Here is a 21,150-nt window from a genome sequence, read left to right as displayed (position 1 = left end):
CATTCCTCTTTGATTTAAATCACAAACACCCTTCTGCTTTGGGTCCAGTGTTTCAGAGAAAAGTACCCTTTGACCCCTCGAAGCAGAAACGATTTGAGGCTGATAGGTGTCTCCGGATAAAAGTCAAGATCGAAAACCAGCAGACGCCTTTCTGCCAAACTCCTCACCAAGCCCTCTCACCCCGATTCTCAGCCTGCTACGTGACCCTTTGCCTGCAGTCTGCCCAGTGCCCGCCTCCGCCACCATTCGCCCTCCAGGTTGTCTCCGCACGGCTGTCAGCCGCAGTCTTCACCCAACAGGGCTCGTCGACTGAATTCAAAGGACCGAGGGGAAGATATGCTTTTTCAGGGAAACTCATTGCGTCCTGTCAGGCACCTAGAGCACATTAGACCTCCCTCCAAGATGGCGGCGGCCGCAGAGAGGACCATTGCCTATTGAGCATGCGGTCAGCTAAGCCTGCAGGCTGCTGCCTCCTCAGTCTTTCCTTTTCCTTTCTGTCCCTTCCAACCTAGGCCCCGCCCACAACTTTTGAGTGTGGGCGGGGACATAATATAGGCAGGGGCAGATGAGTGCCTAGCCTGGCGCGTTGACGGAGTTGTCACAACCGGGTTAGAGGCTGCATAACCGGACCGGCAGTCACCATGATCCCGCTGTTTAGGCGAAGCTGCGGGGTGAGAGGAAGAGCAGGGCTCGGCGCGGGTGGGAAGTGGAGGTTGTGGTGTTTGGGAGGAGGCCGGGCGGGGTGGGGAGTTAGTTGCTGTAAGGAAGGAGCCCAATCACTAGGCGCCTTGGCACCCGCTTACCCCGCTCCTGGTAGGAACCAGGATTCCGGACCCTCGCCTGGCTTTCGCGCCCACCCATTCCTCGCACTGTGGGACGGAACGCTGTCTGGGTTTTCAGTTTCCTGCATCTCCTTGGCAATTGCCCCGTATATAGATTGCGTCCCCTTTTCAGAGTATCTCTTTTCTTTCTCTGGCCCGAGAACCTTCCAAAGATTTCCCGGAGGAGTCTTGTCATATCCTGAAGTAAACCCGTCTTTTAATTGGCCAGGGCCTAAAAATTACAACCGTGTCTTTGCTGAACTAGTTTATTTTCTGTTGGAGGACACTCTCTTGGCTCTCAGTCCCTACACTAAGAAGGAAATCTTCTGTGATGTATATACTACAAAGTGCAGAATTCAGATAGTCTTTCCCTTGGGTGCCTGCCAAGTAACGAGGAAAAGGAAAATGGAGCAGGTGCTCCTTAGGATACTTAATATATTTTAATACCCATTTGGTTTTACAGTATGGAGGGAGGTGCTTCCAGGTTGTGTATGTAAATGAAGGAGAAAAGAAAATCCCAGAGCAGAATTTTCTGTGAAGCTCGTCTGTTTATTCTAGTGTCTCACAGATTTTAAATTGTCTCAGCTACTAGATACAGTTGGCTATCTTAAATATTATTGCCATTTATATGTTATTTATAATTGAGAAAGTTATGTCTTGTACCAAAATAGTGTCGGGTTTAGAGTAATTCTAATGGATTATTGCCCAGTATTTGTCATTGCTATACAAGTTAATGGGTGCTGAAGGCAGAAATTGAGGGATTTTAAAAATGATTTTAAATGCTGATACCAGGAAAAAAGACCTGGATTTCTCAATCTCGGGGCGGGGGCGGGGGGCGGGGGGGTTGTTGCAGGGACGAAATAGATACAGAAAAACCTGATCCAGAAAATTTACGCCACTTTGACACTCCCATATAACTCAGAATTTTAATTCCTAAGAAATATGCAAAAGTTTTCAATTATAGCTGTGCTGTTATTGAAAAGTTAATGCTTGATTAAAGTTGCTACCCTTGGAGGTTTTGAATTCCATATTTCTGGCGGAGAACCCAGAGTTACTAACATCTATAGACGGTTTTGCTTCCAAGACATTAACTTACTTTGATCAATCATCTCGACAGTTACCCAGTAAGGTTAACCTCATTTTCCAGGTTTGGAAAGAAGTTAATAAACAAGTTTGTGGACATTGTTCCCTGGCTGTAACTACCTTTATACTTTGTTTTATGTAACAGATTTTCCTGTAGGGTCATATGTAAACTCTTTGTAAATTATTTTAAATACACTGATAATTCCCTATTTAAAATCTCAACAAACCATTTACCTATATTGAGACGTCTGATTTTATACCATGCTGTCTAAACACACATTTAGAAGAGGTTTTTAGTTTGATTTTCGTGCAGTGTTTTTTCTTTATAGAATCTAATAGCAAATTAGGATACTTGAAAGAGCAGTATAGCAAGGTGATTGATGGCACGAATTCTTCATCATAAATGTTAAGGTAATAATCCTGGTTCCTAATAGAGTGACCTTGGCCAATTTTACATGACCTTTCTGAGCCCCAGTTTCTTCATATACAAAATAGGAATAAAAATAATTCCTTAGTCTTAGGACTGACTCAGATTCAGGTGCATTAATACATGGAATGTGACTGAACAAGAATAGGTTTGGTGGAGAATGAGTACCTGAGAAACCATGTTTTAACTCCGAAATAAAATTAATGAAAATTACAAAGAAAATGTGAATTTCTATATTCTGTAATTTAAAAAAAATTATAGTATAAAACATATTATTGAAAGGGTTATTTAAATTAATACATTTGATAGTCTGTGTTGTCACTTTACATGCAGGTAATTCTGTTTACAAGTTGAAGTTGTTATCTACAAAGTGGACAGTTTCTTTTCACAGATTTTGAAAAACATAAGCAAGTTCAGTCCTTCATCTTTTAGTAGATTGTTGAATTTCTCTTTTCTTTCAGCATCTAGCTTAGTAAAATTTAGTTCTGTCAAATTCCTTAAACTGTAAATTGTGTAATTTTGGCTCTCCTTAAACATTTACTCAAGAGTTCCAGTATGGTTTCCAGTTTGATAACTTTAATAAATGCAACTGGTTACTTTTTGTGTATACTGAACTCTTATGAGTATAAAAATAGATTGCAAAGGAACAATATCTGATTATATCCTTTCTTTCTATGAGTATAAAAATAGGTTGTAAATAATATCTGATTGTATTTTTATATATCTTTTTGAAGAAATATGAGTAGATTTCAGAAATTAAGACAATGGTAAGAGTAATGGTTTAAAATAGGGTTAGGAAACTTTTTTGTGAAGAGACAGTAAATATTTTTGGCTTTGTGGACCATGTGGTTTCCCAGCTCTGCTGTGATAGCAGCAATAGACAATGTGGTCTGACTGTGTTCCAACAAAATTTTATTTACAAAACTGGGGGGTACCATAGTGTGCTGACCCTTGGCTCAGAACATTCTAAGAATACTTACAGACAACAGCAGAAAATATATAACATGCTTTCAGGCTAATTGGTTTTGTTCAAGTGAGATGTCTTAGAAAATGGAGTTCTTCAAGGGGAAGATTCCCAGAGACATTCTTGGAAGTCTACCAGGGACAGGGAACCAAAGTTGATAAATGAGGCAACTCTTGAATGTAGAGTGATACTATTCATTTTTGCCCCCCATTGCAATTCCCCAGTTACAAGGTGTTCTGGTGCTGGAAGGTGAGATTTCTGGAACAGTGGTTCTAAGTCTACTACTATCCCTGACTCTTACTTGTCTTGGAAATATTCCATTTTAGTAGTACAAAGCTACTGATTAGTTTTATTTGCATTGTATTTTTTTTTAAAAATTCCTTTATGATAGGTGTTAAAACATCTGATAATTGACTTAATACAAAAATCAAATTATGGTTGAAGGCATTTAAGTAATGACTTAAACAGTGTTCCTGAATATGGTCAAACAAGTTGCTCTGTATACTTGTAAATACTTATCAGTATTCTACTTGACTGATGTTGTAATAAAATTATTCTTTACAGGCGCTGAGAAGTCTTTCTCGTTTTGACTGGAGATCACAACATACAAAAACTGTCGTACAACATGAGCCAGGATCAGGATTTAGTTTTGGTATATATTTTGTTTTGTGTTTTGACTTTAAACTTGTATTTGTTATATATATATGAAACTTTTTAAAAAAGACTTTCTATTTCATTATTTATTTATTATTGGCTGCCACATGGCATATGGGACCTTAGTTCCCTGACCAGGGATTACACCTGTATTCCCTGCAGTGGAAGCTGGAGTCTTAACTATTGGATCAACAGAGAAGTCCATATATGCGACTTTTTATATGTAATTATCTGGAATATGTTTGTAAAAAAACTTAGTAATGTCTGTCACCACTTGTAGATTGTTCACGGTTAGTCACACCCATCCTTTCTGATCTTGTTTTCTTCTTCAGCTATAGTACCCTATACATACATCTGTATTAGCAGCGTGTATATATATTCCTGCCATTTTTAAGTAGATCAGTTCAGTTCAGTTGCTCAGTCGTGTCCGACTCTTTGCGACCCCATGAATCACAGCATGCCAGGCCTCCCTGTCCATCACCAACTCCTGGAGTTCACTCAGACTCATGTCCATCGAGTCGGTGATGCCATCCAGCCATCTCTTCCTCTGCCATCCTCTTCTCCTCCTGCCAGGGTCCAGCCCTGGTGGATCCAGGGAATTCGAAGTGGGGATGGCATTGGCGAGGAAAACTTATTTATTTATTAATATAAGATTTGATTAGGAAGAAATAGTGTAGTAGGAAAATTAAGTGGAGAAAGAAGGCTGAATAACTTGGCTTACGGGGAAGGCCAATAAAGTGCCAGACAAGGAGCTTGCACCATCTACGTTGGGCCACCAGCGCCCACTTGAATCTAGAAGGGTGCCCTACCTTAGGCTCCCTTTCGCGTGGGTCTTAAAAGCCAGGACAAGTAAGTAGACTTGGTGAGCCACCCTGCTCTAGATGGGAATTCAGCCTGAAATTAGAGTAAAGAGGAGAGGGAGGGAGAGGGAGAAAGAGAGAGAGAGAGACACGGGGGGAGCCAGATTCCCAAGAAACTAGGCCAAGAGACTAGTCCGAGAAACTGGTCCATCCTTTGTTGTTCAGAAGGCTCTTTATACTTTTGATAATACATGGAGATCAATGGGTAACACAAAGTTATGCAGTGTTAGCAGTCCAGACTCTTATCAAAACCAGGCTTTTCTCTCTGCATACCTAATTGTATACACAAGTCTTAGGTGATTTATATCATCTTCTGGCCAAAAAGGGCCAATTAACATTTTACAGCCTTTTTTCTGATAAGGGTTTGTTAACTAGAAGACTTACTTGTGTTGATCTTCCCAAAGTCCGGTGCCACTCTCAGAAAGCACTAAAGAAAGTTACATTCTTACATAGCAAAGATGCAACAATTTATAACAAGTAAAAGGAGTACAGTGATTTATAACAAAAGAAAAGTAATTAACTCAAAAGTCTGGTGTTGCTAACGTCAAAACTACTATATATCTTTTTCTACATCCCGATTACATGGATTAACATCCTCCCAGGTGCCGAAAAGATAAAGAATATGGAGGCCTGTCGGCAGTCATTGAGTCAACAGTGAAAACCCATCACCAATATGATTTTTAGCTCTTTAGAAAAGGCTCTGTATCTTTAAGATGCTTTAAGCCTTTTGCCTCTCTTGGTTGGGGGGCTGTAAGCAATTCACAAGCTGTAAGAGGTCCAGGGAACCTGTTAGGCAAGCTAGAGAGTTATCAGAGGGGGTTTAAGCTGAAACATCCCTTCCAAATGCAGAAGACTAAAGCCCTGATTTGACTTTTTCCAGAGAATATCAGAAGAGTGGAAAAGCAGGCAGATTCTTATTTTGGGGGGAGTGGATGCTCAGGAAATTCCAGGGGGAAAACCTGAGGTCTGATTAGCCTTGCCATCAGAGCTCTGCCGCATGACCTTGTCACGGGTGGAATTCCTCACGCTGGCTCCCGGCATCTCCGCACCCCCCCCCCCCCCGTTTTTTTTGTTTGTAAAAAAATCAGGTGCAGTTCAGTCGAGAGATTCTGAATGCTCTGCCAAAGAATCCTGACAATACAGGGAAGAATGATTATAAGGAGCAAGATTTAGAGCAAACTGAAAACAGTAAACAGAGTAGTCGTTCCAGAAATGAAGTTAGGGAAGGTATGGAAAAAGTCATTGGCTTCTCCTGTGGCAGTAAAATCTAATCAGGAGTGTTCCAAGGTCTGAATCTGATTATGAAGTTTCCTTAAGTCTAAACTAATATCTGAGCTATTCCAAACACCTAAAACATATTGGGCATTTACACTTGTTGAGTCAATGATTGCTGCCATAGTAACAAAAGTAATTGCAGTTATCAAAGCTGATATTCCCAAAATAAGTAAGCCCACAAATCATACCAATAAGTAGTTACAATTACATAAATTGCATAAGTTACATAAGGTAGTGTGGACATTTTAACACCATAAAAGAGCAAACAGTATATTGAGTTAAACAGAACGAAAGCATACATTGTTCACAAGACACTACATTAGGTCCATTTGTACCTTAAGTTTTCTGGAATCATTGGTGAAAAGAAAAACATGAGAAGAGGATAGACAAGCCAAAATAGAGTAAATAGAATCATTTCCTGGCTGGAGTTTGCGCTGCAGCAGCTGTCAGTCCCGCTGGGATCTTGATGTTTATCTTGCCTCTCCTGCCCGGCGGGCGCAGCGGCCTTCACCCGGCCCTCCGCTAAACCGCAGCAGCCAAGCTACACGAAAATTTGAGCAAATGGTATACAGTTCCCATATATCTCCTTTCCCCATCAACCCTCTATCCCATAGTTTTGCAGATGGATGCTGGCGCTGTTACGGGGCTGCAAGTGCGGCGCACTGGGTTCCATCAGTCAGTCAGGCTGGCCCTGCCTGCACTCCCTGCAGGCAGCTGTTTCCGTAGTGGCGGCGGCAGAGGAGTTCTCTTTTTTGTTTTGTGGCGAATCAGTCTGTCCGGGACCCAAATTGACGAATCCACGTCCTGTGGAAAAAATATAAACACTTCCTCGACCGGCAGTTAATTCTGGGTCGGGATCTTTCTGTTATCTGGAGATCTTTTCACTTTACCAATGGCTTTCCATTTTACCATTCCAGACAAATCAGCATTTAATTTATTACAGAAAGAGCATGTTGTAAAATCTGATGGGGGAAAACTATACTTAAATTCTCCTTTTTTAATTTTTGAATTAACAAAGCATGTGAGGGTAAATGATGCAAGATTTGATCACAGTAATTCCCTATAGCAATCTGCCAGTCTTCATCAAACACTAGAAGAACATCAAGCTGCTCCTTATTATATGGAATTACAATCTCTGATGGCTCTTTACCAAACAATTCAATGCTCCGTTTCCTTCCTTTTAGCATTAATGTGGCAATTAAACCGGGATAAGAAGCCACGACTTTTTTAGCTTGGGCAGGAAGATGGATCCATTCTAAAGGGCTGCTTTGCCACAGAACTCCTGGGCTGTTGGAGTAGCTAGACAAAGGAACTGCCAAGTCATCATCAAATCAATTCTTTTTACATAGCTATTCGATAAGGCTGCTTCTACTTTCCCTAGGGCTTCCTGAGCCTCAGCTGTTAATTGTCTTTTAGAAGTTGGATCAGGATCCCCGCATAACATGTTAAAAAGAGGTTTCAGTTCGGCAGTGGTTGATTTTAAATATAGTCTAATCCAGTTAATATCACCTAAAAGTTTTTGATAATCATTTAAAGTAATAAGATGGTCTTTTTCTCACTTGCAGCGGGGCATGAGTCATTGTTTCTGAATTTATGACTCTTCCTAAGTAAGTTATGGGCGGATTGATTTGAATTTTTTCTGGGGCAATTTTTAGACCTCTGTCAATGCCTGGGTCAGATCCTGGAGGACAGTTTGCAAATGAGCTCTATCAGGATGAGCTATCAAAATAACATCCATGTAGTGAATCATATATACCTGTTCATATTTAGTCCTAGTATCTTCTAGAGCGGCATTAACAAATTTCTGGCATAGGGTGGGGCCGTTTTTCATTCCCTGAGGCAAAACCTTCCACTGAAACCTTAAGTAAGGCTGTTTAAGATTTTCAGATGGTAGACTAAAGGCAAATCACTTTTTATCCTCAGCATTTAAAGGAATGGTAAAAAAACAATCTTGTAAATCAATCACAATTATATTAGACCCCTCTGGAACGGCTACTGGGGAAGGGAGCCCAGGTTGTAAAGCCCCCATGTCCTCCATGGTGGCATTAATTGCTCTCAAATCCTGTAAAAGTCACCATTTACCAGATTTTTTCTGAATGACAAAAATAGGAGTGTTCCAGGGGCTATTGGAGGGCTGTCTGCTGTTTACCTAATCCTTTTGATGGATCAGAGCCCATTTGCAGCACCTGAGAGGTTACTTTATCATCAGGGCTAAAAAGTAACACTCCCATTTGAGATAGCACGTCCCTCCCCCACAGGATAAAGGGGAGGGAAGAAATGACATAAGGTTGGAAAGTTCCACAGGTATCCTCAAATTGCCAGTCTAAAATTTTTGCACTTTTGGCTACTGTGGGGGCTCTTCTTATCCCCACCAAGTTATTTTCAGTAGTATGTGTGGACCAGGAGCTGGGCCAGTCTTTTCCTGAAATGCAAGAAACATCTGCTCCTGTGTCTAATAACCCCGCAATAGACTTGCCGTTAATCAGAATAGTTTTCATAGGACGTTTCTGAGTAATTTCTGTTATCCAAAAAACCATATCGCTAGACCCAAATCCTTTCTCCTGCCTTTCACTCTGAGTAGCTGTGTGCTCTATGGCAGCGCGGTAAGGCAAAAGCAAAAGCTGTGCTATTCTTTGTCCCTGATGAATTTGGAAAGTTTTAGTGGGGGGTGAAATCATTATCTGGATTTCTCCTGTATAATCTGAGTCAACTACTCCAGGGATAATTGTGAGACCTTGCATAGCTAAGGAACTTCTGCCTAATATAATTCCCACTAAACCTGTTGGTAATGAGCCTTTAACTCCTGTAGGGATTTTTATAGTGGGGCTATCTGGTGTTAATATTGTTGAGGTGGTGGAACTGAGGCCCAGTCCTGCGCTGCCTGGGGTTGCTCTGATGAGTTCTGCGACGAGACGAAGGGAATGAATGGGTTCAGTGAAGCTGCCCCAATTGTTGTCGGGGCCTGGGGCTGGCCCCTCAATCCATTTCCCGACTGCTGGTTAGGGCCCAGAAAAGCTCCATTTCTATGGAATTGTGACCTACATTCTTTTGCCCAATGATATCCTTTTTGACAACGAGGGCAGAGAGACCTAGGGAGATTAGCAGACACAGCCAGGGAGGCAGAATTCGGCAGAGAAGAACCGGCTGCTTTTTGGGGACAAGCGCACATAAAGTGCCCTTCCCTTCCCGTCTGTCCGCAAGAGAAGCAGGCCTTGGATAAACTAATATTCTGGACTGGACTACTGGAATGACTCTTTGAGGGGTTATTCCTGTTTGTAAAAAAGGACTGTACTGCCTGCTGATAAGAATTTCCTTTTATGGCTGCAGCTATGGCAACGCCCTGCATCATTGCTGGTCCTACATCTGCACATTGCCTGATATAATCTATTATTTGCCCAGCTTTTTTTTTTATAGGACGTAGAATGGCCTGGCAGGTAGAATTAGCATTTTCAAATGCCAGTGTTTTATCAGTATGCCAGCTGCCTCAGTATTGGAAATTACTCTGTGGACTGCTTCTGCAAGTCTTGATATAAAGTCATCATATGGCTCTTCGGGTTTTTGTTTAACATTTGAGAAGGAAGAGGTTGATTCTTTTTCCCTTCATGTAACAAGCCCCAAGCCCCAAGGGCGCAGGCGGTTACTTGGTTTAGAGTGTTTCTGTCTAATCCCATCTGATCTCTAAGTGTTCCAAAATCATTAGTCCCTGCCAACATACTTTTTACAATGTATCTTGGGCCGTATCTTTGGTTAGCATCAGCCTGTTTTTGGGCAAGATCTTCATATTCAGCTCTCCAAAGTACATATTGCCCTCCAGACAGACAAGCTTTAGCGACTGTCTTCCAGTCATGGGGTGTCATCCATTTTCCCCGCTAAAGCCTCTACAAATGATACAGTGTACGGGGCTTTAGGCCCATACAAAGCACAAGCCTGTTTGAGTTCTTTAATCATTTTCATTGGAAAGGGTTCCCAGTGGGGGGCTCCTCCCCCACCACTTACATCAAATATTATGGGGAGACAAGCCTCAAGGTGGGGGTCAAGTTCATCATCGGGGCTAGAGAAAACCCTTCTTCAGGGAATTTCTAGTGGAGACCCCTCACCCTTACAGGGAGGAGGGGGGCAAGGGGTGTCCTATGTCACTATCTTCATACTTTGGGGATTTTTTATCTGTTTGGTGTTTAGACCTTATGGATGTATTATCTGGGGATGTCTGCCTTAAGCTCCTAGATGCATATGACCTGATAGGGGACATTTCTCTTGAGCCTCTGGAAGCAGAAGGCTTAATTGAGGAAATTTCTCTTGAATTCCTGGGAGCAGGTGGTCTGGTTGGGGAAGTTTCTCTTAAACTCCTTGGAGCAGATGATCTAATTGGAGAAGTTTCTCTTAAACTCCTTGGAGCAGGTGATCTAATTAGAGAAGTTTCTCTTAAACTCCTTGGAACATCTTTATTTAATAAAGGCCAATCCTCATCAGAATGATCTTGAGTTACTTCCTCTTCCAGATCTTCCTCATCTGAAAACTGGTCTTTTTTCTCATCTCTATCTTTTACCTTTTCCTGGGTGGTCATTGCAGCTAACATTTCATTCAACTGCCGATAGCTAGGTATAGCCTCCTTTTCCTCACTCTCCTCTTCGATAGATACCTTTTTCTCTGCACTTTCCTCTTTAAGATGTACTTTTTCAGATTCAGGGGCAGGGTCTAGAGCGTCCCTAATTATATTCCATAAGGAAAAGGCTTCAGTAGGCACATTTTCTGAGCCATGTTCAGCATGGTAAGTTTTTAATTGTTTCCCTACACTCTCCCAAGTATCTAAGTTAACAGTGCCCTCTTCTGGAAACCAAGGACACTGTTCTTGTACAAATGAAAAAAATGAATGAATATTGGATTTCTTAACTTTAATTCCTCATTTAGTTAGCAACTGCAAGATTACTCCTATAAAAAGCTGTCTTTCTTTTGATTCACTGTTACCCATGTCAGAAAATTAAGTCTTATAGAGAAGTCTGCCTTGACAAAAAGGTTTTACCTTAGCCAAGGAGGGTTTTTAACCCGAAGAAAGGAGGTTTCTTTCAACTTCTAGAAAACCAGGTTTCTCTTAAACCCTTCAACACTTCCCACTCCTACTCACCCTGTCTATCCTACAGGGGGGTCTGCAGCACCCTGAGTGGGGTCCTAGCCGTCCCGAACACTCAACACTGGGGGAGTAACCGAAAGTACTCCGGGGGGAGTGATTAAATCACTCCAGGGGGAGCAACAGAGAGTGCTCCAGGGGGAGCAACAGAGAGTGCTCCAGGGGGAGCTTTTGCTCAGAAGAACCTACCTTCAAATAGCCTGTTCAGGCGCCACTTGCCAGGGCCCAGCCCCGGTGGATCCAGGGAATTCAAAGCGGGGACGGCGTTGGCGAGGAAAACTTATTTATTTATTAATATAAGATTAGATTAGGAAGAAATAGTGTAGTAGGAAAATTAAGTGGAGAAAGAAGGCTGAATAACTTGGCTTACAGGGAAGGCCAATAAAGTCCCAAACAAGGAGCTTGCACAATCTACGTTGGGCCACCGGCGCCCACTTGAATATAGAAGGGTGCCCTGCCTTAGGCTCTCTTTCGCGCGGGTCTTAAAAGCCAGGACAAGTAAGTAGACTTGGTGAGCCACCCCACTCCAGATGGGAATTCAGCCTGAAACTAGAGTTAAGAGGAAAGGGAGGGAGAGGGAGAAAAAGAGAGAGAGAGAGACACGGGGGGAGCCAGATTCCCAAGAAACTAGGCCAAGAGACTAGTCCGAGAAACTGGTCCATCCTTTGTTGTTCAGAAGGCTTTCTATACTTTTGATAATACATGGAGATCAATGGGTAACACAAAGTTATGCAGTGTTAGCAGTCCAGACTCTTATCAAAACCAGGCTTTTCTCTCTGCATACCTAATTGTATACACAAGTCTTAGGTGATTTACATCATCTTCTGGCCAAAAAGGGCCAATTAACATTTTACAGCCTTTTTTCTGATAAGGGTTTGTTAACTAGAAGACTTACTTGTGTTGATCTTCCCAAAGTCCGGTGCCACTCTCAGAAAGCACTAAAGAAAGTTACATTCTTACATAGCAAAGATGCAACAATTTATAACAAGTAAAAGGAGTACAGTGATTTATAACAAAAGAAAAGTAATTAACTCAGAAGTCTGGTGTTGCTAACATCAAAACTACTATATATCTTTTTCTACATCCCGATTACATGGATTAACATCCTCCCAGGTGCCGAAAAGATAAAGAATATGGAGGCCTGGCGGCAGTCATTGAGTCAACAGTGAAAACCCATCACCAATATGATTTTTAGCTCTTTAGAAAAGGCTCTGTATCTTTAAGATGCTTTAAGCTTTTTGCCTCTCTTGGTTGGGGGGCTGTAAGCAATTCACAAGCTGTAAGAGGTCCAGGGAACCTGTTAGGCAAGCTAGAGAGTTATCAGAGGGGGTTTAAGCTGAAACATCCTTTCCAAATGCAGAAGACTAAAGCCCTGATTAGATTTTTTCCAGAGAATATCAGAAGAGTGGAAAAGCAGGCAGATTCTTATTTTGGGGGGAGTGGATGCTCAGGAAATTCCAGGGGGAAAACCTGAGGTCTGATTAGCCTTGCCATCAGAGCTCTGCCGCATGACCTTGTCACGGGTGGAATTCCTCACGCTGGCTCCCAGCATCCTCCTGCCCCTAATCCCTCCCAGGATTGGGGTCTTTTCCAGTGAGTCAACTCTTCACATGAGGTGGCCAAAGTATCGGAGTTTCAGCTTCAGCATCAGTCCTTCCAATGAACATCCAGGACTGATCTACTTTATGATAGGCTGGTTGGATCTCCTTGCAGTGAAAGGGACTCTCAAGAGTCTTCTCCAACACCACAGTTCAAAAGCATCAATTCTTCGGCACTCAGCTTTCTTCACAGTCCAACTCTCACATCCATACATGATCACTGGAAAAATCATAGCCTTGACTAGACACACCTTTATTGGCAAAGTAATATCTCTGCTTTTCAATATGCTATCTAGGTTGGTTATAACCTTCCTTCCAAGGAGTAAGCGTCTTTTAATTTCATGGCTGCAATCACCATCTGGAGTAATTTTGGAGCCACCCAAATTAAGTCTGACACTATTTCCCCATCTATCTGCCATGAAGTGATGGGGCCAGATGCCATGATCTTAGTTTTCTGAATGTTGAGCTTAAAGCCAACTTTTTCTGTCTCTTTCACTTTCATCAAGAGGCTTTTTAGTTCCTCTTTACATTCTGCCATAAGGGTGGTGTCATGTGCATATCTGAGGTTATTGATATTTCTCTCAGCAGTCTTCATTCCAGTTTGTGCTTCTTCCAACCCAGCGTTTGCCCAGCGTTTCTCATGATGTACTCTGCATATAAGTTAAATAAGCAGGGTGACAATATACACCCTTGATGTACTCCTTTTCCTATTTGGAACCAGTCTGTTGTTCCATGTCCAGTTCTAACTGTTGCTTCCTGACCTGCATATAGGTTTCTCAAGAGGCAGGTAGGGGGTCTGGTATTCCTATCTCTTTCAGAATTTTCCAGTTTATTGTGATCCACAGAGTCAAAGGCTTTGGCATAGTCAATAAAGCAGAAATAGATGCTTTTCTGGAACTCTCTTGCATTTCCCATGATCCAGCTGATGTTGGTAATTTGATCTCTGGTTCCTCTGCCTTTTCTAAAACCATCTTGAACATCTGGAAGTTCACAGTTCATGTACTGCTGAAGCCTGACTTGGAGAATATTGAGCATTACTTTACTAGTGTGTGAGATGAGTGCAATTGTGCTGTAGTTTGAGCATTCTTTGGCATTGCCTTTCTTTGGGGTTGAAATGAAAACTGACCTTTTCCAGTCCTGTGGCCACTGCTGAGTTTTCCAAATTTGCTGGCATATTGAGTGCAGCACTTTCACAGCATCATCTTTCAGGATTTGAAATAGCTCCACTGGAATTCCATCACCTCCACTAGCTTTGTTCATAGTGATGCTTTCTAAGGCCCACTTGACTTCACATTCCAGGGTGTCTGGCTCTAGATTAGTGATCACATCATCATGATTATCTGGGTTGTGAAGATCTTTTTTGTACAGTTCTTCAGTGTATTCTTGCCACCTCTTCTTAATATCTTCATAAATAACAAATTGACTGTTTCATGTGAATAGTCTTCAACTTAGAAAAGAATGCAACAAATACTTCTTAAACACTATTAGATACACATTGCTAGGTTTCTACTAATAAGCCAGAGTCTAGTTTGGCCATCATATATGGAACAGCAGTTTGTTGCTAAATGTGGTTCTTAGTCTTGGGGTTGGGGAGCCATGTGGTGTTGGGGGAAAACAGAATAACATTTGCCTTCCCCTTTTCTTTCGAAAATGAAGACCAGGCAAAGAATATGAAATAATAACACTTTTCTTCAGTATCCTTTGCCCCCTAGAGTGCTTCTTGCTTCAGAAGTATTACCGTTTCTCTAGTTTAAAAACCCATTTTCTCAGTGCACCTGGTTTCAGAAAAAAGGTAAAAGGCAGCTGACATAATGAAGTCATACCCTGAAAGAAATAACAAACGCAAAACTCCCTAGGGTTAACATTTTCAGCTTTTATTTTTTAAGATTGTCAGCATCCATATGAAGTTTTTTCAACAGATTTAAGTGAAAATTTCACATCAGTGTGAGGATAGCAGTTTGGGACACTGTATCTTCTTATTTTCTTATTGAGATATTAACATAGGTTTGATATCATTGCTATTTAGTTTCAGTTTCTCACATACAGATTCATACCCAGTAGTAAGAGACTAGTAGTAGAAATCTGTGGCGATTTGGTGAGTGACAGAGGATGAGATAGGTATAAGTGTTTCAGAGGGAGATTGTGGAGATCAAGTAAAGGAATAGTGATAACACCTGTGACCAGTTGCACCTATCTGTAAGACAAGGTTTATTTGAAGATTAAATTATATGACATAGGTGAAATCCTAGCATATAGTGATGGGATCAAAGTATGTTCTCAAACAATACATAATAGATCCTAGCCTTCCCTACCCCTTTGCCACTCACAATCTTGATATGTTGTTGTTGTGCAGTCGCTAAGTTGTGTCTGACTGTTTTTGACCCTAGGGACTGCAGGACGCCAGGCTTCCCTGTCCTTCACTGTCTCCCAGAGTTTGCTCGAATTCCTGTGCATTGAGTTGGAAATGCTATCTAACCATTTCATCCTCTGCTGTACTCTTCTTTTGCCTTCAATCTCTCCCAGCATCCAGGTCTTTCCCAGTGAATCAGCTCTTTGCATCAAGTGGCCAAAGTACTGAATCTTCAGCATCAGTCCGTCCATGAGCATTCAGGGCTGATTTCCTTTAGGATTGACTGGCTTGATCTCCTTGCTCTCCAAGGGACTCTTCAAGAATTTTCTCCAGCACGATTCAAAAGCACCAATTCTCCAGCACTCAGCCTTCTGTATGGTCCAACTTTCACATCCATACGTGACTACTGGAAAAACCATAGCTTTGACTAGATGGACCTTTGTTGGGCAAAGTAGTGTCTTTGCTTTTTAATATGCTGCCTAGGTTTGTCATAGCTTTCCTTCCAAGGAGCAGAAAGAAAGAAAGTGAAGTCACTCAGTCGTGTCTTTGCGACCCCATAGACTGTAGCCTGCCAGTCTCCTCCACCCATGGGATTTTCCAGGCAAGAGTACTGGAGTGGGTTGCCATTTCCTTCTCCAGAGGATCTTCCTGACCCAGGGATCAAACCTGGGTCTCCCGCATTGTAGGCAGATGCTTTACCATCTGAGCCACCAGGGAAGCCTTGCTCCAAGGAGCAAGCATCTTTTAACTTCATGGCTATAGTCACCGTCAGCAGTGGAATCCAAAGGAAAAAAAAATCTCTTACTGCTTCTACTTTTCCCCCTTCTATTTGCCACTAAGTGATGGGGCTGGATGCCATGATCTTCATTTTTTGAGTGCTGAATTTTAAACTAGCTTTTTCACTGTCCTCTTTCACCCTCATCAAGAGACTGTTTAGTTCCTCTTCACTTTGTACCATTAGAGTGGTATCATTTGCATATCTGTGGTTGTTGATATTTCTCCTGGTGATCTTGATTACAATTTAGGATTCATCCAGCCAGTATTTCAGTCCAGTATTCCACATGATGTACCCTGCATATAAGTGAAATAAACACTGTGACAATATATAGCCTTGATATACTCCTTTCTCAATTTGGAACCAGCTCATTCTTCCATGTTAGGTTTTAACTATTGCTTCTTGACCTGCATACAGGTTTCTCAGGAGACAGGTAAGGTAGTCTGGTATTCCTATCTCTTTAAGAATTTTCCACAGTGTGTTGTGATCTACACAGTCAAAGATGTTTGTGTAGTCAATGAAGCAGAAGTAGATATTTTTTGGAATTCCCTTGCTTTCTCTATGATCCAACAAATGTTGGCACTTTGATCTCTGGTTCCTCTGCTTTTTCTAAATCCTGCTTGAATATCTGGAAGTTCTCAGTTCATGTACTGCTGAAGCCTAGCTTGAAGGATTTTGAGCATAACCTTACTAGGATGCAGAATAAATGCAATTGTACGGTAGTTTGAACATTGCCCTTCTTTGGGATTGGAATGAAAGCTGACCTTTTCCAGTCCTGTGGCCACTGCTGAATTTTCCAAATTTTGTTGACATATTGAGTGCAGCACTTTAACAGCATCAGTTTTTAGAATTTGAAATAGCTCAGCTGGAATTCCATCACCTCAACTAGCTTTGTTGGTGGTAATGCTTCCTAAGGCCTGCTTGGCTTCACACTCCAGGATATCTGACTCTAGGTGAGTGACCACCCCATTGTGGTTATATGGGTCATTAAGACCTTTTTGGTATAGTTCTTCTGTGTATTCTGACCAACTCTTCTGCTTCTGTTAGGTCTTTACCATTTTTGTCCTTTATCATGCTCATCCTTGCATGAAATGTTCCCTTGATATATCCAGTTTTCTTGAAGAGATCTCTAGTCTTTCCTATTTTATTGTTTTTCTCTACTTTTCATTGTTCATTTAAGAAGGCTTACTTTTCTCTTCTTGATATTCTCTGGAATTCTGGATTTTATCTGTAAAATGAGATTTGATTTTAGGCTATTGAATACCAAATTTCTAATGTCTTTTATATTTTATTTCACACATCCCTATACAAATTATTGCTATAGTCCTAAACATTCTTATTTTTCATTCTTACCTTTCTGTCTTTTCTTTCATTCTTCTTGCCCAAAACATCATATATCACTCTTAAATTTTACCTATCCTTTAATGTTGGATGCAACTATAATAAAACTGCATGTTAGTGTGGAATTGAAAAAAATCAGTAGTAATTGGCTTCTGTGCTTGGTCCAGCCACTCTATTTCTTTCATTAATTTAAGAAGCCTTCCCACCACTTTTGTTAGTTGCTTTGGGCTCCTTTGTAAACTTCAGTTATCTGAGTTTAACGGAGGAGTAAAATTGAAGTTATGGTATTCTTATGATATTTTGTACAAGTTTAATTGGTGTATGGTCACTTGTCATGTCTTACCTCCCTAATAGATTGATTCTTGAGGTCAGGATATGTCTTACATATTAGTTTCATTTCAGTATTAGTAAAAATATGATGATTCTGCTTCAGAGTTAAGAATAAGAAAAATTGTTTTTACTTTAATACTGGGAAGAGAAAAACTTGTTTGTATCTGTTACTCATTTGTAAAAGCGAGAAATCTTACCTACCTTTTTGGCATTTGTATTGACATAGATTTAATTATATGGTACAGTGAAATCTTGAGTAGTCCGAAAGCACATTGCACTGTAACTTTCTGGCTATCAAAGGTGAAAGTCTCCATTATAATTATAAATATCTACATACTGACTCAGAGAAGGCAATGGAACCCCACTCCTATACTCTTGCCTGGAAAATCCCATGGATGGAGGAGCCTGGTAGGCTGCAGTCCATGGGGGCGCTAAGGGTCAGACACGACTGAGCGACTTCACTTTCACTTTGCACTTTCATGCTTTGGAGAAGGAAATGGCAACCCACTCCAGTGTTCTTGCCTGGAGAATCCCAGGGACGGCGGAGCCTGGTGGGCTACCGTCTGTGGGGTCGCACAGAGTCGGACACGACTGAAGCGACTTAGCAGCAGCAGCACATACTGACTTCATTTTCTCAGCTCATTGTCCTATTTAAATATTTTAAAAATAACTTTCCCTTAGAATTCACTGAACAACAGAAAGAATTTCAAGCTACTGCTCGTAAATTTGCCAGGGAGGAAATAATTCCAGTTGCTGCAGAATATGATAAAACCGGCGAGGTAGGTATATGCACTTTAAGGAGTGAAAGTCTTTGACAAATTTTACAAGATTTTAAATATAAGTAGATTTTAAATATAACTTTTTTTCTCTATTATTATTATATTTCTTTCAGTACCCTGTCCCATTAATTAAAAGAGCCTGGGAGCTTGGTTTAATGAATACATGCATTCCAGAAAGTTGTGGTAAGCTTTCTTTACATTTTTAATCCTAGCATGCATATGAACAAGAAAACTCTAAAACTCTATTCAGTCATTCTTTCAAATATTTGTCACCATTAAATGGTTTTGTACCTATGTGCCCCTGTATAGTGGAGAAGGCAATGGCAACCCACTCCAGTACTCTTGCCTGGAAAATCCCTTGGACAGAGGAGCCAGATAGGCTGCAGTCCATGGGGCTGTGAAGATTCGGACACGACTGAGCAACTTCAATTTCACTTTTCACTTTCATGCATTGGAGAAGGAAATGGCAACCCACTCCAGTGTTCTTGCCTGGAGAATCCCAGGGACGGTGGAGCCTGGTGGGCTGCGTCTGTGTGGTCGCACAGAGTCGGACACCATTGAAGCGACTTAGCAGCAGCAGCCCCTGTATAGACTTCAATGTTTGCCAGCTTTTAGAAGCCTTGTACTCAACAATCAGAGGCATTCTTCCTTCTTTATAACTGGTTCCAAAGTGGGGTTTCCCTGGTAGCTCAGATGGTAAAGAATCTGCCTGCAATGCTGGAGACTCAAGTTCAATCCCTGGGTCAGGAACATCCCTGGAGAAGGAAATGCAACCCACTCAAATATTCTTGCCTGGAGAATGCCATGGACAGAGGAACCTGGCAGGCTAAAAATCCCAGTCGACCTAGTGATTAAATCACAATGTTAACTTAATCCTTGTTAATTCTCTGTCTAGGTTGGTTGAGTTGTTGCTTTTAAATTCTACTTTCAATTTTACATTTAATTGAGACTTCTTTCACTCCTTTCTTCAAAGGGTCAAACTTTTAGCAAAGTTGAATCAAATTTTTACAAAATCAAGGTGAAGCAGGAAGACAGGTCCACATTACAAATAGTAAGAGAGCTTTTTGAAATTTTAAAACTAATTTTAGCTTTATATAACAAAGTATACTCTGTTACTGTACTGGCCCAAAATCTTTTAGTTTCTTGTGTTATAGATATTATATTTGTAAATTTGCTTTTAAGATTAAATTAACCTAATTGTTATATTGCAAGTCATTTAAATAATTTGCCTTTATTTCTGTTGAGATATGCTATGTATTACAATGGGCTCTTAAAACATTTTGATATTGTAGGAGGTCTTGGACTTGGAAGTTTTGATAACTGTTTAATTATTGAAGAATTGGCTTATGGATGTACAGGGATTCAGACTGCTATTGAAGCAAATTCTCTAGGGGTAAGTTATTTAGAAAATTAATTGGGTAACCGAGCTGTAGTTAATGAAAAAATCCTGCTAGGTTAGGTTAGTTGGCAGAACACAGTTTTCTTCTGAAAAAAAAAAAAAAACAAAAAAAAAAACCCACAAGGTTCTGCAATGAAGCCTGGATTTTTACTCCATGAGTTGATTGTTCTGACCCTGTTGTGGTTAGTACTTGGAGTCCTGCCTGTCCTTGTGGGGAAACTGTACACTTGGCTGTGGCTTCAGTGGCAATTCTTAGATAAGGTCATTCAGGAGGAGGATTGGGATGACTTGCTGCCACTGCTGGCAATGCTGAAGTTTAGTGAATAAGTCTTAGGAGACCTGATCATATGTACCATGTCATTTATTATAAATTTAATTATTTATCTGTGCATTTTACTACAGTAGATGTTTACATGTTACATTATGAACAAGTCCTATATAACTTAGTTGTATGTACATACTTGGATTAACAGATTTATATCCTTGTGGTGTTAGCTTTCTGACTTAGGGGCAGAATAAAGGCCATTTCTTTGGGCTTACACTTGGGGAAAAATAGTTGTCTTGTTTTGAATTATAGTGTTATATTTGAATTTACTAGGAATTCCCTGGAAGTCCAGTGGTTTCAACTCTGAGTTTTCATTGCTCCGAGGGCCTGGGTTCAGTCCCTAGTTGGGAAACTAAAACCCCACAAGCTGTGCAGCGAGGCCAGAAATAAAGAAAGAATTGACATACCTAATTTTAAAATATCTTGATTTTTAATGTCACTTCCCTTTGGTTGACAGCAAATGCCTGTTATTATTGCTGGAAATGATCAACAACAAAAGAAATATTTGGGGAGAATGACTGAGGAGCCATTAATGTGTGTGAGTATATACAGCAGCTACTTTATTTCACATTTAAGAAAGGAATAAAAATAGAAGAAGAAAGGAATAAGCGTGCTCTTTTTCCTTTTCAGTCTGTATATATACATTGGGCTATATAACATGTTAAGACAAAAGCAACATATTTAAGTACAGTAGTGTTTCTGGGAGGCCAAAAAGTTTCATAAAATTATTCTCTTGCCTGTTTCCAGAAAAAAGAAACCTACTTATGATGTTTCTAGGATGCCAGAAAATTATCATAAGAACGTCTAACTTATTTCCAGGCAAGAAATATCTACTTAATGGAGCACTCTGGAGCTCTCAAACTGAGCAGTTGTGTGTCAGGAAGTTCAGATTGAATATATAATTCTAGATGTTTGAACTAATAGTTTATTGAACTAATAAGAAATTAATATGACTGACAAGGTAACTGTTGAATGACTGAGTGACTTCAGGAGAAGAGTTATAGATTTTATTTAACTTTCTGAGATTTACTCAACTAATTTTTA

General features: G+C 40.7%; 1 protein-coding gene across 1 annotated transcript in view; it reads left to right on the top strand.

Annotated features, from left to right (window-relative positions):
• Positions 1 to 641: 641 nt before the first annotated feature.
• ACADM (acyl-CoA dehydrogenase medium chain) overlaps positions 642 to 21,150 on the top strand; it is a 44,749-nt gene continuing 24,240 nt past the window's right edge. The window contains exons 1-6 of the mRNA XM_052638154.1: positions 642 to 671; positions 3,860 to 3,947; positions 18,285 to 18,382; positions 18,496 to 18,565; positions 19,675 to 19,775; positions 20,564 to 20,644. Of these exons, the coding sequence (XP_052494114.1) occupies positions 642 to 671; positions 3,860 to 3,947; positions 18,285 to 18,382; positions 18,496 to 18,565; positions 19,675 to 19,775; positions 20,564 to 20,644 (468 nt within the window). The remainder of the gene's footprint in view (positions 672 to 3,859; positions 3,948 to 18,284; positions 18,383 to 18,495; positions 18,566 to 19,674; positions 19,776 to 20,563; positions 20,645 to 21,150) is intronic.

This window comes from Budorcas taxicolor, chromosome 3 (genome assembly GCF_023091745.1).
Source record: "Budorcas taxicolor isolate Tak-1 chromosome 3, Takin1.1, whole genome shotgun sequence".
NCBI lineage: Eukaryota > Metazoa > Chordata > Mammalia > Artiodactyla > Bovidae > Budorcas > Budorcas taxicolor.
The sequence above is the reverse complement of the archived record's forward strand: the minus strand, read 5'-3'. Positions and strand labels throughout refer to the sequence as shown.